We start from the raw sequence: 15,735 nt of genomic DNA on the forward strand, positions 1-15,735 counted from the left end.
TTTGCAAGACCGCGGGAAATAAAATATATAAAGTATATTAATGTACAACACAAGTTAATTATCAGTGTTCCTTCTGTAGGAAGAAAGCACCTTGTGATTGACTGTGCTGTTAATATGACATCACTACATGGTTAACACTAATGCATCAGTCTAATTTTACTGTTGGGATATTGAGGCTCAGTCCAGGGTGGCCCAACATGGGGGTCAGGTCTCTTCTAAGGGTCAAGACATACATCTGAAGGGTCATGAGATGAATAATTGAATGGAGAAGAAAAAATAGTATCAAACGTACTTGTTTGTTTTGTATATATATCTTAGTTTTTTTGGGTGAAAAAGAGGATGTAAGGGAACCACCCAAATAATATCTTACAATGTATTTGTATACTATAAACTAAGAATGTAATATCTTAATTTGACAAATTTAATGCAGTTGTGGGATAAAAGTATTGAAGTAAAATTGACTGCTTTCCTAAAGTCACACCAAAATACACAAAAATGAAAATGAGTCCAGTGTAGCAACAGTGCTGAGCACCGCTTCTATTTTAAGTTTGAGTTAGTTTTGGGGTTAAAGGGATAGTTCACTTAGAAATTAAAGATCACTCATTATTTTCTCACCACTTTGTAGATGGAGGGGAGGGTGAAGTGTTTGAGTACACAAAACACTTTAGAAGTAACTAGTGACTGATTCTTTAGACGTAGCAAAATGTAACATGCCTCCATTCTGTTTGTGGTGTCTGCCAAGTGTCTGCAAGGCCCGGCATTCAAATTCCACTCCAAACGGCCTCATTCCAACCCTAACCGTGTTTTTAGTCAAAAAGTCCAAACAGAAGTGGCAATGCTAACTGACGTTAGCATTGCCACATCCGAGAGTGCACCTATCTCAAAATGTGTGCCTTATGTTTTTTTGTGTGTGGCTTTTTATATTGATCTTAACATTTGTAGTCACTTCTAGTGTTTGTTTATAAAGCAGCTGTAAATAAATTAAAACATCAGATACAGAAATGAACCATATGAGGCTGCAAATGCAAACGGCACACATAGAAATACAACTATTCAAAATCAGTTTAAGATGGATGAGGCGCTACAGGTGGATTTCTTTTTTATTTCATAGAACATATAAAATGTTAACTATTGCCTTTTCATTTCCAGGTAATAAAGTATACTTGATAAAAGAAGGATTATTGGAGACACTGACAGTAAGAGTCATCTGCATTGGCACTTTTTTGTTCCCCCACAGGAAAACACAACTGGAGCCACAACACAATCGTTTTCTCTTCGTACTCTTTATCAAACTATAATAGAAGCACTGAACTGTGACAATTGTTAACTCAATTGATATGAAAACGTATTTGAGCTTTAGACAAAACATGACAGGGAAGATCAGGCTGGCCAAGAGAGTGTGAAATTCATGTTCTTACCAGATTTCTTTGTAATTTCAGGTTCACAGCAACAAAGAAACCAGAAAGTGAGCAGTAGAAAGAGCAGTGGATCTCTTTGGCAGCAAGGAAAGCCATCTGTGTTGTTATTCACTCCAAAATACTTTACTGGCAGACAGTTCCCGAACCAGGATGCAAGCAAACTTAGTAATTTCTCTATTAGACAAATCAGAACATGCAAATACTATATTTGTCCAAAATGTCATTTTTCATTTGCACCAATATGCGGGCTATACATTTTAATGGTAAATCCGTCTAGTTGACTCTAAATTATGATTAATGATTCATTTCAGGATTAAGAGTTTAGTAGCTTAAAAAAAAAAAATTATAAACTAAAGCTGAAAGAATTGTTAAATGGTGTAAAATAGTAAAAAGGTCCAAAGATTCGTAATGATGACTTGATACTAAGCAGTACTTCAGACAGGAACACATTTGATAGTTTTCTTTTATTTAGACAACCCAAATAAAAGGCACATAACATTGCGCATGTTTATGTAATAATTTGACAAACATACATTTAAAAAAAAATGTAGGAATGTTTGATCTCTCTGCTAATCAGAAATCCTAACCTCTCATATATACAAAATTACCATTGTTAATGTTCTAATACAAAAGATTTATAAAAAAAGGTTATCTTATCTTTCACATCTATCTGAACTACCGTTTCCTTGGAACTAAAATAGTTTTGTACAAAGATATACATTCAACTGCTTTCACAAGGGTCCTGGAATTTCCATTTTTTCCCTTAAAAATAAAGAGTTGTTCAATTCCACGAGAAATGTTCAGTTTATCACATAGTTATTGTATCAAATTTGGCAAACAGGCTATCATAGTGTATCTACGTAAATGCATAACAACGACAAAAAAATAAGCTACACTATCATTTTGTTTAAACAAAACTTGGGAAAAATGGCAAACATGCATATTGCATTTTTCAGTATGAACTGAATCAACTCGAGGAGCTGCAACACTGTCGAAATCACGTGGCATTCATTCAAATAACGGCTGATGCGCAACAGCTAGCGTTTGGGCTCATGCAACACCAATCGTTTCCCATTAGTTTAATGGACACAAACTTGCATCATCTCGTCTGGATCTCGGCCACATGGCGATGCGGCCCGAGACCGAACTAGGTTTTAAAAGAAATGTTAAAAAGGTACAGCATGTAGTTGATCATTTCAATGGACGGCTAAGTTTAAAAATCACTCATTGGTGGACTTCTCGTCCCTGCTGGAAACCTGGTTGTTTAACACAACACGTTTTTTTTAAAGTTTATGTGTAATGGGATTAATGTGATGTATCCTGAGTGAATGATCCTTAGTATCATCGAGGGGCTGTCACAGATAGATAATTAAAAACAAACTAAAGTGTACAGAAGAGTCAGACAAAAAAAATGAATTAGTCACCATTATGATGACGGTAACAGACTGAAAAAGCTTCACTACACGCCAGGCCTTTCTGTTTCTCAGCCACTAGATGGCCCTAAAGTGTCAGCTGGCAAACCCAAACAATATGGACTTCAATTTGATCTTTGATAATACTGCTGCTCACCTGTATGTAGGATATGCTTTCAGTGCAAGACTTGATTCTGACTTCATGGAGAGAAAAAAAAAATAAAATGAACACTACAGATAGGCAAAGAAAAACAGACCTTTGTGTTTCCATACAGACAGAAAACAACGCACAAACATTTCATAGTCAGGAGGACAGTGTCCACATATCCACTTGACTTAAAAACAGAAATGCTGACATAAAAATACATTAGTATGTCAACTGTTAGTCACTGTACCTTCGAGAGCATCCTACTATCTGAGAAGAAGAAGAAAAGCTATGCACTGTGAAAAAATAGTCTTCCATATATGTGGAAGCGGCTGTCCCTTTTACTAGACTCATTTCCTATGACATTAAATAGTGATTAGCAGGCTATAGTTAAAAGAAAACGACACACAAAGCAACACCCAGAGGCTTCGGGAGAGAACTTGTAAAACATCAAAAACAGCAATTTCGTCGTTATTGCTTCAGTCCATTTCTCATCTCCCTTTTACAAAAAAAAAAAAAGAAAAAGCACAGGTGGGTCTTCCTACGGAGTCCTCGTGAGTGTCTGAGGAATCCTCTCCTCTCATCGGTCATCGTACAAATCACAGTTTCATCTCTCTCTAACTGACTAGGCTAAGTCCTGATATCAAGGTAAATCCTACTCGATTCCTACTCAAAGTGTCCTGCGTCACTCAACATCGTTTGGGACGTGGCTGCGGACTAGGGGTGGGGTGGGGGGGTGGGTTGGGCTCCTGCCGGCCGCACAGCTCAGGTTAATATTCACTTGGTGGTGTGATGAAGTAAACAGGGTTCGGAAGGGGGGGGGAGGAAGAGCCGGGCTCGAGGTGCAAATCATGAGGACACAAGTCTCCTGTTTCGCTTTATTTTCCCTTTCTCTCTGGCCAGTTCAACTCTCTCTCTCTCTCTCACTCTGCTTTCTTTACCAGGGCTGGGAAGGCAACACTTGGGACAGAAAAGGCATGCTATCGACGGACCTCATGGCAATGTTGAGCTGGCCTATATTCATAGGCATGGAGGAGGTTATTGCGACCGGGTGGGCAATATTCATGGACGCAGAGGAGATGTTGACGGGCCCGGTGATGGTGACTGGATGCTGGAGGCCCATTTGAGATGTGATGTTGACCGTGTTGGTGCTAATGTTCATCTGTGCAGCAATGGTGATGGGGTGGTTGTTGAGGTGGGAGAGTCCCCGGTTCATCGCCGAGGTGATGGGGGCAGAAATGGTCACAGATGTAGCTGAGGAAGAGTTGCAGACATTGTTGCCGTCTGGAAAAAACACAAGATAAGAGCGTTTGATTTAAATTTGGCCGTAAGGATAAATAGATAAATACCATGCTACTTTATCCAACAGCAATCACATGGAGTATAAACATTTCAATAGAGCCTAATAATGGTATAGAAGCAACCAGGATTAGAAGACGCTGGTGGGCTTTGATACGGAAGGCTTGACTAACAAACTAAATCCATCGAAGAGGTTGTAAAGATGAGGCTTAAGTTTCAACAAAATAAAAGTGGTGGAAAAGACAGCAAGAAAAGAAGTGTAGTCGAGATATCTGTTCGTGGGTTGTTAAGATGCACGAAATGACTGCTCCCAATAGGGAAGCCAAAAACATCCCTTGGTGGCTGGTGTAGGTTACAGCCCCCTTTCAGTCAGCAGATGGTTCATGGGGCAAAAAAATTCTAATAAATGAAGTATAGGTCAAATAACTTTATCCTTAGGCGTTCTTTGTTGTCATTTTGGGTCATTCTCATCACACTGATGTCGAGTGCTCATTTTCTTGATAACTTTGTTTTTATTTAGTTATTTGGAGCTATAAATATGGGGGGGGGGCCTCCTGATTGAAACTGACTTGCAATTGGTTGACTTGAGTGTTTTCCACAAAGTCAACTGTGCAGACTCTGCGCTGCACTTGCTGAACGTCTGGGATCCGGGTCATTTCCTGGGTTGTGCAATATGTTGTCATTGTCGGCAGATGTGTACGTGTATATGTGAACTGTGGCATATGTATGGAAGTATTATAGGCCAATGAGTGAGAGACTTTATTTCATGTGAAACTGCAGGCAGGACAGTGCCCAGCGCAAGTGAGAAGAAGTGAAGACATGTTGTCCATCTTTGTATATACAGACTTTAGTTAAGACAAGACACGCATTATTTTTGCAGGACCTGTCAAATGAGTGCATGTCTGACTGTCGTGATGCTAGTGGTGTTTATGACGTACCTTTGTTACAGGAGTTAAAGTTGGTCTGTCCGTGAGTCTTCAAGTGGCTGGTGATGTAGGCTGCACTCAGCATCTTCCCGCAGATGGTGCAGGTGACCTTGCCTTCATGCCGGATCATGTGGGAACGGAGTCGGTCTTTGGTGGCGAAGGCAGAGGTACAGGCCTGCAGCCGCACAGCAGACAAGAGTCAGTGGGTTGAGATAATACGAAAAACAAATCATAATAAAAATAGCAGGGAGCTGAGGGTAATGACTCTTACCGTTACTTGACATTTAAACGGTCTTTCTGAGGAATGCACATGCTTCACGTGGCAGCTCAAGTGGTCTGGCCTAGATTCCAAAAACAAAACAAAGCCATGTTTAATCACAGTTGGACACTGATGCAGTAAGCTGCCGTTGAGTCACACAACATCTTCTCGACAGTGTTTCCGCTTCTAAGGAGACTTAAAAGAAAAGAACAAGGAAAGAGCAAGTTTGTTGATACAGATTCTTCATTTATATTCACATTTTAATAGCGTTGGTCCTTGAACTGAAAAGAACATCATATTTTAAAAACAGAGACATTGCCATCATCAATTGAAATATTAGGTTGTCTGCTGCAGATAACTTATTAAAAAACATTTTTGATTTAACCACTAACACTAAAATATGGGTTGTTGAAAAACTTGAATCATTCACTGACAATGAGCACCACATGTTAGCACATCTTAGTAGACTTTCCATATGTGCTGTGTAGAAGCTTTTTACACCTCACAAGTGCTGTATCTGCAGAAGCTTGCTGATGTGCTCTGTTTACTTTGATAATGAGGGGCTGGGCACACAGAAAAAAAACAAAATTCAGTCAATGGCAGTTAATTCTCCATGATCAATCGCGCGTGAGATAGTTTGACCTACTTTCAAAAACGCAACACACAGGGTTTTTTCCAACCACTTTTTTTCTACTATTAAGTTACTTTATTTGCTTTATCTTCATTTCTAACATAACCGACATTACTTACTTACTTAGAGTTTGCAGTAAAGCTTGATAGTTTCTGACTAAATGTCTCTGAGGATTAGGGGGGGATTATCTAGGCCACAATCTTAACTCAACTTCATTAACGACATAGGATGGAGGTTCGATTTGTTTTTCTGACAATGGTATACTTAAGTAAGAGTATATACAAAAACAGTGAGCTGTGAAGTGTATTGAATTGTTTGAAGGTTACACCAACAACAACGACAAACAAACAAACATGCAGGACCGATCATGCTGTGTTTATCTGATGTATAACTTAGAGAATTCACGGCTTTTCCCGTCTTGCAAGAAAACCTGCCTCTTGATCTTTACAGAGAAACTGCAGCATTTGCAAATTCTACTCGGCAGTGCTCCGTCTTAGTTTGCGTGTTAATTCTCGTGAAGCAGTGAGCTGAATCATGTTACAAGTGCAATATTGGAGCTTGTAAGGGCTACAACCCTGGCAGCTGCCCCCTCACCGGAAAGTTTCATGCTGATAGATTTTTTCTTAAATACAAATGAGAAGAGCCAAGTAGAATTTTCTCAGTCGGGCCATGAACAGGAATCAAGGCTTTTTTTTGTTGCCCTCCTGACGAGCAGTGTGGCAAACTCCAGACAGCGTCTGCTTGGAGATCTGGCCGAGTGGCAGTGACTCAGTGCACTGTTATTCAGTCCCCATTCTCACTTTCCAGTATGCTGATGAATCCCTGCCCCACGTCACTGTGATGGAGGCATGCCTGAAAGTGCCCTACACAGCACGGTGCTAGTGTTACAGCTTGGCCAGGGCACACTGTTGAAGTTGTGTTGCTGTACATCAACTCTTACGCTGTAATCGATAGTCCTTGCTCACTTGTTGCTGATTTACATAAACAAGATCTTTCAGCTCACTGCAGGACAAGTAGATGTTTGCTGTGTTGATAAATCTAAACACACAAAAAAACACTGAGCCATCCTTTGGACAAAATACTTAATGGCTACATAGTAAGTGTGTTGACCTGAACTTTACTGCGAGGTTCACTGAATTCCCGGGGGAACGGGTCTGTGACATGCTGGCGGGAACCACAAAGTGACAAGTGACGCCCCCCCTCCCTTAATACTCTACCACCAGTGCTCTTCCTTGTGCGACAGTTAAAGCATGCGGTTGAAGTGGCGGGGGGTTCAGTGCAAGTACAAGTCTGAAATTACTACAACTATAAACAATTATAAAAAAACACAGACAATGGGACGCTATGTGGTGAGTAGACGGTCACTTTGCAGGAAATAATGCTGTGGGCGTAGACAAACAAACACCAATTACTTAATCATTGATAAACAAGTCATGGGTCGCTATTTGAACAACGTTTGGTAAACAACACCAAACATAAAGTTGGTAATTTATGAGTATATCAGGTTAGGTTTTAGTTTAGCGATCATTTCTTTTATTTTGAGCTGATTCTCGAGTCCTAATCAAATGAGAAGAAAGTTGTGCGTGTGTTACAATTATCACGGTGCTATTTTGAAATTCTATGCAAACAAGTCATGTCATCTCTCCTAATTCCTGGAATGCATAAACCTGAAACTGTCTCCATTCCAATATGAATAAATGTAATCTTACGTGCACATTTCCTCTTTACGGTTGTTAGTTATTGATTGAAAGCATATGAGTTTCCAAAAGTAGTTGTAAGCAATCTTTTGGGGCATTTACCGCCATTTGCAACTATCATTATCGTCCCTGATGCTGCTCATCAGCCCATTGACTATCTAAGACTTCCTCAGATCAACAGACAGAAGAGCTGAAAGCCAACTCCTTTTGTTCTGGAGTATAACATGAAGAGGTTCACAGGCCGGGAAAACATCACATCCCAAACAAACCAGTGTCTAGTGCAGCGATGACGACCTGATACCCAGCTGGACCCTGCTGGAGAAGACTGTGTTTTCGGGCCCGTCTCGACTCAAGGAGCAGGTCTACTGAATTAGCTGTGTCAGTCTGGTCCAAGAGGGAGCATAGCAACTTATTCCACTACCTTAAGAGCTACATGAGGAATGTGCAAAGACATTTGAAACGAGTAATGTAATCTCCCCATGAAATCTCCTGCCAGCAGTTAACGGCCAATCATTGCTCAGGGTTTGCCAGTGTGACGCCCTATGACAAGTGTGTCTGGTGGCATAGAGAAGAAAATAACTTTACATTAGTGATACTAAAGTGTAAAACATGCAGTTTACAAACCATTCAAATATTGCCAAAAGGTATTAAAAATAATTAAGTTCTGCAACAATATAAATACAACAGTGTCAGTCTTGATATTATTTGGCTGTTTAACCTTTAATTAAACAGTTACCTCGACCCTAAAAAAAAGATCCTTACCTGGAAAAGCCTTTCCCACACACAGAACATACGTAGGGCTTGTGGACTCCACCGTCATGAGAGCGGACATGGTAGGTCATTCGGTCTTTCCTCTTAAAGCGCTGCTGGCAGATGGGGCACTCAAAGGGCTTCTCATCGGAATGGGACAGCTTGTGGCGATTCAGGTGGTACACATCACGAAAGGCTTTGCCACACATCTCACACCCGTGGTTTTTCTTGACGGGCTTGGCCGGTTTCTTGACGATATTTTGCTGTGGCATGTTGCCCATCGCGGACGACGTCATGATACTCTGGCCTGAGGAAACCGAGGTGGTTGCTGTGGAGAGGAGGCCTGCTACCGTGGAGATGTAGGGCTGGTGCATGTTCTCCCGTGGCATGGATGAGATCATAGGTACCATGGTGGGCGGGGCATGGGCTGTCTTCTTTGGCCGGGACACCATTTTGATGCCAGTGTGGCTGGACTCGTGGCGTCGCAGGTGGTAGCTGTCACGGAAGGCCTTGTTGCAGTAGCCGCAGACAAAAGGTGTTTTGCCTTTGTGTTCCTTCTTGATCACAGGCATCGGTGGCCGTGCACCTCCGCTGGCCACATTATCTTTGAGGAGATCCGCAGCACTGGTGGGGGGCTTGTGGTCAAGTTGGATGGGCAGGATAGGCTTCTGGTCAATTTGATCAGCTCCTGAATTGAGAAGCGGCAGCAGGTTGTTCTGGGCCATATGGTGCTGGTGCTGGTGATGGAGGGCCTCATTTGCCTGCTATTGAAAAAAAAACACAAACACAAAGATTGGGTTATGGTGAAGTCATGATTAATTACAGGATGAGCTTTGAAGAACTATAAACCGAAGGGTCATCATTTATTGTGGATGAACAGATACTTTATCAGAAATACTTTATTGATCAAAGGGGGAAAAACATATATAATATATAAAACACATTAATATGGGAGACTGTAGCTTTAAAGCATCAGAACTGTGTCAAAACTCATAACTCTTCATGAGAATTACCACAACAAATCAAGTGTTGCTGATAGCTGCATCACCACCACTGAGATTTGTCAGGAGTCAACTAGGATATGAATACAACGAGGGTTAGATATTTCAGATTTTACAGAATACACAATGAGCGCTAGATCTGTCAGTAAAGAGGTTGACGCAGCATGCCAGTAATGCTAAAGAATCCAGATATACTGGATGAAAAATGACCTCGTAGCCAGGCCTCCAATATGGTGTACAGAGAACACTGTAACTTCCAAGACGGCTCTAAAGAGCAGGCCATTAGTTTTGTGACAGAAATCTGTTAGGGGATATGTTGGAAGTTAGATTATGAGTCAGTGTTGGAGTGAATAATGCACACATGTAGACAATCAACAGGAGGCACAGTGGCACAACTGCTCACTGGCTATTTGGCCATCTACATTGTGAAATTGTGGTTTTGTCTGATGCTAATCGTTGCCAACTGCCATGACAGAAATGGATAAAGGGACCAGGTGCAATAAGCAGCAGCACAAACAACGTTTTTTAAAGTTGGATTTCACTCATAGTTTATCAGACACTATTTGCGTCGCTTGCCAAAGCCCTGACCTAAAACAAGATCACTTGACCCAAGTGAGACTGCTAAAAAAAACAGGCAGCTCCTAAAAAAAGGATTTACTAAAAATGATTCAGTGAATTTTGTGTGGGCAACAACCACAGAACGACGGCCAAAGGCAGAGCATTTAAATAACATTCTTACCTAACCATTAATAGCCTGGGTATTTTTAAGGTACGTGTCCAATAAACAAAACAACAGCACAAATGTATTACAGAGATAAGATAATCCTGATAACCATGTACTCAACACCGATACAGTTCAACTTCTTAGGGTGGTTATGTTCAAACCAGGGTTCTGCCTTCCATCCAAATTTTGACAAGTACACAGCTCACATCAGTATTTAATGAGTCACCCCCCAGTGAGTTGCCATAGATTCTTGTTGACCCAGTAACTATTCTGCCTGCATAGACAGAAATGAACAGAGAAGCCAAACACAGAGTAGCAAACACCGCGAGAGGATGGATGCTAATGGTAATTCATTGATTCCTTTTAGTTCAAATTTCTCTGTAGTTCTATTGTTATATTGTGTTTACTTAAGACATCAGTTTTTGTAAATATCATACCTGTATATATATATATAAAAAAAAAAAAAATTGTATTATAGTAAACGGACACATTCACAACTGGTTTGTCAACCACCAGCAAGAAAGGGCAAGGTGAAATACTTGACCTTTCCCTTTAGAGGTTCAATCATCCATCGAAGGCCAGCCAAGAAAGAACTTGCAAAGGAGGAGGCAGGGGATAGAAAAGAAAAATGAACCGCACAATGTCCTCCTTATGTCATCTAGCCTATTGTGAAAGACACAAATCTGAGCAGTGATGCACTTGGGCCTCAGCAGGGGATCTTTGTATGCTCATCTTCATTGATTTGGCTCATCTATTCATGAGACAGGGACATTGTTTATCCACACACTGCGCGGCGAAACTAGCCACCGTTCCCTCGTACGAAATGGGACCTGGGAACTCGTGGGGAATGCCACCAAGCCCACCCATCCATTTGTCCGAGCACCTGCTCACACTTGCCACCTTCGAGGATTAGCCACCATCATGCCAGTGCTAACCCTTCCACTGGCACACCGGGGGTGGGGTGGAGTGGGGGGGATTTATGTTTGGGTGTGTGTGTGTGTGTGTGTGGGGGGGGGGGGGGGGGGGGTACCAGCCGGGAAACCCTCTTTGTGAAGCTTGTGAACAGCAGACAGAGTCGCTGCAGACGGCCTGGGCTCTATACAGAGGTGCAGGGCCTGTAAGCTGCTGTGCTTTCATGCAGCTCTGACCATTTTGACACAAATGTGCTCTGACAACTGGGACTGCTCCCTCATAAATAACATCAAAATGGAGGGAGGGTCCTGATGGCTCCGCGGGGCCACTGTAGACTGAGCTCACGGTTCGATTTAGATTATGCATTGTTTCTTCGATTGCGTCTCTAGAGTTACATTAAAAGGGGAAGGAACAAAAACTTAAAATATTGAATACAATTAGTTTTTTCTGGTACGCTTCAAGTCTACGTTTTCATGTTTTTATAAGTACTGAAATCTTGACACGTAGTTGCAAAACATCTCTTTTGTACTGTTATTCATCTTTCTGGGTGTTTTCATTGCCTGTGAAAGTAAATTGCAGGGAGACTGCAGGGATTCAGTGACCTGTTTGTTGCTGTCGGTTGTAATTTGGGTGTTTTAGGTTCTGTGAGGAGTTAGAAAATGTTTCAGGAGTTTGTTTTGATGAACCAATTCCTTCACCTGGATTTGGACAGCAGCTTGTGAGAGATCAGCATCAGCCTTTTCTAAACTAATCATCCATTCCAAAAATGCTTAACAACTTAACTGAATAAAGCCAAAACCTCCAAACAGCTTTGTCATATAAATAGCTGGAAGGTAAGAGCTAACTTTATCTCAACTTATTTTAACTGTTACTAAATAGTAAGCCAGCTCATATAAAGGACAGGTCTGATGAAGGATACATATGGCAAGATGAGTATGTTACTTTTGGCATAACAGCTACTATGAAGTTGATCATCTTGGGAGTTCAACACCAAATCCCCTATGTCACAAAGGAAACTCTAGGAAATATTGTGTCAAATAAATAACTTTAATAGTTAACTAAAAAAAGTCACCTTTTGCCTTTATAACCACTGCAGTTACAAAGAGGGATGAGAACACCAGGTGAGAGGTATTTGTAACCGTGATGTAAAACACTCATCTCCAGGGTCGCTCATAATTTGAATCCATGCTGTAATATCACACTTTTTCCAATTCACTTTTATTTTCTAAAATGCATTATTACCACAATGCTGCAACGCACCAAACCTATATCATACACATTTTGGTTTGTTAAATCAGTCAAAGCACACATGTAACTGATAACAATAAAGCATAAAGTCCAGGTAGATAAACTGGTTCAGGGCTCTGGTATTGTGCATTCTGGCCAGCTAGATGTTTTTGAGCCACTATTAATACAATGTATTTCATCCCGGCCTTGCATGCGATGACAAACCCATGTCTGCCGCCTCCAGTACAATACATGAAACTGATGAAATGTTTCTCATTGATTGTGTTAAGCCACCATTTTAAATAGGATATCAATTATTTTTAAGAATTATCAAAACTACATAATGGGGGGATTATGCTAATGAGTGGCAAAAGACAAGGGGAAAAGACTGGGACAGAAATCTTAGGTTTATGATTGAAGCGAAAGCTCCATTCATCAATATATTTACAAGTATAGTAAATCAGAAACAAAAATCAGTTGCAAGAAAATAACTGGTTGGTGAACAAAGTTGAACATAGCAAGCTTTAGGCTTCTAGATTTAATGGCTATGAATATATTATCTAGTTAATATAATGTCAGACAACGAAGGATTACTTAATGACTTTACTGTATGACTGTGCAGTCCGGGCCATAATAAAAAAAACATGAATCACAATAGGGTCTCAACTGTAGCCTGATGAATACTGCATGTATAATTTACTGAACATATATATTAATAGGAGATACAACCGTACGTAGGGTGATATTCAAGCTCATTTACAAACAATAAAGAGAAATTAAAACACCTGACAAGGCATTTTAACAAGAAAACATTATTCACTTTTGACAAAATACCTTTTCACAAAAGGTAACACGGCAGAAACATACATAGCTTCACAACAATTGACAATGGCTGAATGAAAATGTTGCTCTCCAAATGATTATTGGACACAGTTTTACATAGTAACAGTGCAAGGTATGCGATCCATGCAGCAGGGCCTCTGGCAGGACGCCAAGCACCCGCATAACAAGCCACAGAGTCCATCTGCCTTTTTCATCAGGAAGAAACAGTGCTCAGAGATGTAAGCATCAATCTCTGACAGCAGAGCAAAAGTACCCATGTGCCACAAAAAAGGCAGATGCACCCTTTTAAAGCTCGGACGTTTTACTTTTTCTACAGCATCCCATGGTGCACCATTCATGTTCTTCTTAGCCAATAATTGCATTACACCAAGCAGGGAGCACATTCATTTGTGGGTTTTATCTGCACTTTAATATGTTTCAGGATCGATAAAGCAGGTGCAGAAGATGGTTAGAGATCCAAATTAGACATTTGTTTTTAAAGACGGCACATATTCACCAAAACTATCATAAAGGCCGGCTGCCAACAAGACCTCTGCACCTGACTCTCTTAGTTTAATACAGTCAACTCAATATAAAAATATTAAACACAGCAAACACCAACTCTGCTGTACTCCTTTTGGGGACTGCGACTGGGTGCAGTATTATAATTTAAAAAAGGTATTATGTGACTAGAACTGCAAAGCTCATGGAAGGAGTTTAGTTCCCATGAGGAGTTTGTAGCAAATTAAACATAATTTTGTAGATATTAATCCACAAAAAAAAAAATCTGATTTACGACTTGGCAATGCACCTGCGATTGCTAAATGGCGATTTTTTTTTTTTTTTAGGGATACGTTTCTATTCTAATTATAAGCTTGAGTAAACAACATGTGAAAAACATCAGTGGAATCCGCGGGAAAACCCTCCATCATTTAAAATATAGCTTTTCCGTTTAATATCCGGGGTCTTCGGTCTCCCATGGTTACACTGGGGTTAATTCTGCCATGCTACGAAAGGCCATGGGAATAAGATGTTTCATTCATGTCTGGAACAATAGCCTTCCATCTTTACACCAACAGTTAATCGTGTCAGATCAGGCCATCGCTCCCAACCGCTGCACCCACTTTACCCACTGGAATATAGATTCATATATATATATTTATATAATTGCGTAATGTCGCTGCTAATTTCTAATCAAGCTTCTCGTGTTAGCTTCGTAGTTCACGTTCCTTTCCGCCGCGGTAACCGGAATAAATAGAGAGTTAATGAAAACCGAGCTGTGCTAACAAGTCGGGGAACGATGTTTTTTTTATTGTTGTTGTTGCCGACGATCGCCAGCAGCCTCGCCCGAATTAAGCTAAATGAGCTAGCGAGTTTTGATGAGGGCAGTCGAAACACCGTTAGCCAACTTGGCTAGTGGCCGTGGACCCAGAGGAGGCGAGCGGAAAGTTCACCGCGGACTTACGAGTCGTCGTCGGTAAATCTCAGCGTCTCAAAGCGCGTATTCAACATTTACCGACGCGATCCACTCGGAACCCGAACCCATCCGTGGGGTGCACCGCGTTTACGGGGAGAGCGATCGCCCGGGGTCTCACTAACAAGGGTCCGACCGAAGCCTTCTTCGGCGGGGGAGAAAAAACAGGTCTGTGTCGGCTTTAACGGTGCAGCTGCAGCAGCGGCGGCGGGTCCAGCTTTATCGCCACTTCCAGCGGACTCGCATGTTTTCGGTGGCTCCGACTTGGCCAACAAACTTCACAAACCCCCACATTCACCGCCGAAATATCTTGTGTTTCGGACAAAGAACCATGCACGCCATCGTCGTCTATCGACGGTTCGGCTGACTTGATTTTTTGTTCTAGCGTCATTCCCGAGCCTCACAGCTGGAAGCCTGGATTCATATGCCATTGTTTTGCTCGGGGGTGACTTGCTCCTGGCTTTACTCGTTTTAAAAACTGCTTTTGCCGCCAACGCGCAAAACCCCGACGCGAGTGTAAGGTTGCTCGGCGAGCCGCCCCGGTTTCCCCCCCCCGCCCGGATGAGAGTGAACTTACTTGGAAAAGAAACGTACTCCAGCTCGGCTCCATTTCCACACTTACTAATTCTGTAGGAAACCTGGTAGAAGCCTACAACAAAGCAACCAAACATGGCAGCTGAAACAACTTCCGGTTACCTCGAGGGCCGAACCACTACGCGCACCAGTCAGGGGGGGGCGGGTTTAAATGAAGTTTGTTGTGATGAAAGCGCGTTTTTATCTATGCTGCTTTTAAAATATTAGTGAGTAAAGTAACGTTTTTTAAGATTAAAATCAATTAAACGTTATTGTACGATGTTATGTGGATGATTGTGCTGCAATCACGAAACGGCTTTAATTTGGTTCGATTTTTCAAACACCCCTACACTGTGTTATCGCCGATTCCGCGAGGGGCATTTGTTATAGTGGCCTACTGACGCATGTGGTTGGTTTATGACTGTTTCAGTAACACTCATTTTTCTTCTGAATGAGAAAATGAAA

General features: G+C 41.4%; 1 protein-coding gene across 1 annotated transcript; it reads right to left on the reverse strand.

Moving 5' to 3' along the window:
- Positions 1-1,863: 1,863 nt before the first annotated feature.
- Positions 1,864-15,408, reverse strand: LOC128457404 (vascular endothelial zinc finger 1). Its single transcript, XM_053442071.1, has 5 exons — positions 15,275-15,408; positions 8,550-9,301; positions 5,472-5,541; positions 5,213-5,375; positions 1,864-4,259 (listed from the first exon to the last, which is right to left on the reverse strand). Exons 1-5 carry the CDS (start codon positions 15,305-15,307, stop codon positions 3,913-3,915), a joined length of 1,365 nt encoding a protein of 454 aa, XP_053298046.1. The 5' UTR covers positions 15,308-15,408; the 3' UTR covers positions 1,864-3,912.
- Between the last annotated feature and the right edge of the window lie 327 nt (positions 15,409-15,735).

Source organism: Pleuronectes platessa, chromosome 15, assembly GCF_947347685.1.
Source record: "Pleuronectes platessa chromosome 15, fPlePla1.1, whole genome shotgun sequence".
Classification (NCBI taxonomy): domain Eukaryota; kingdom Metazoa; phylum Chordata; class Actinopteri; order Pleuronectiformes; family Pleuronectidae; genus Pleuronectes; species Pleuronectes platessa.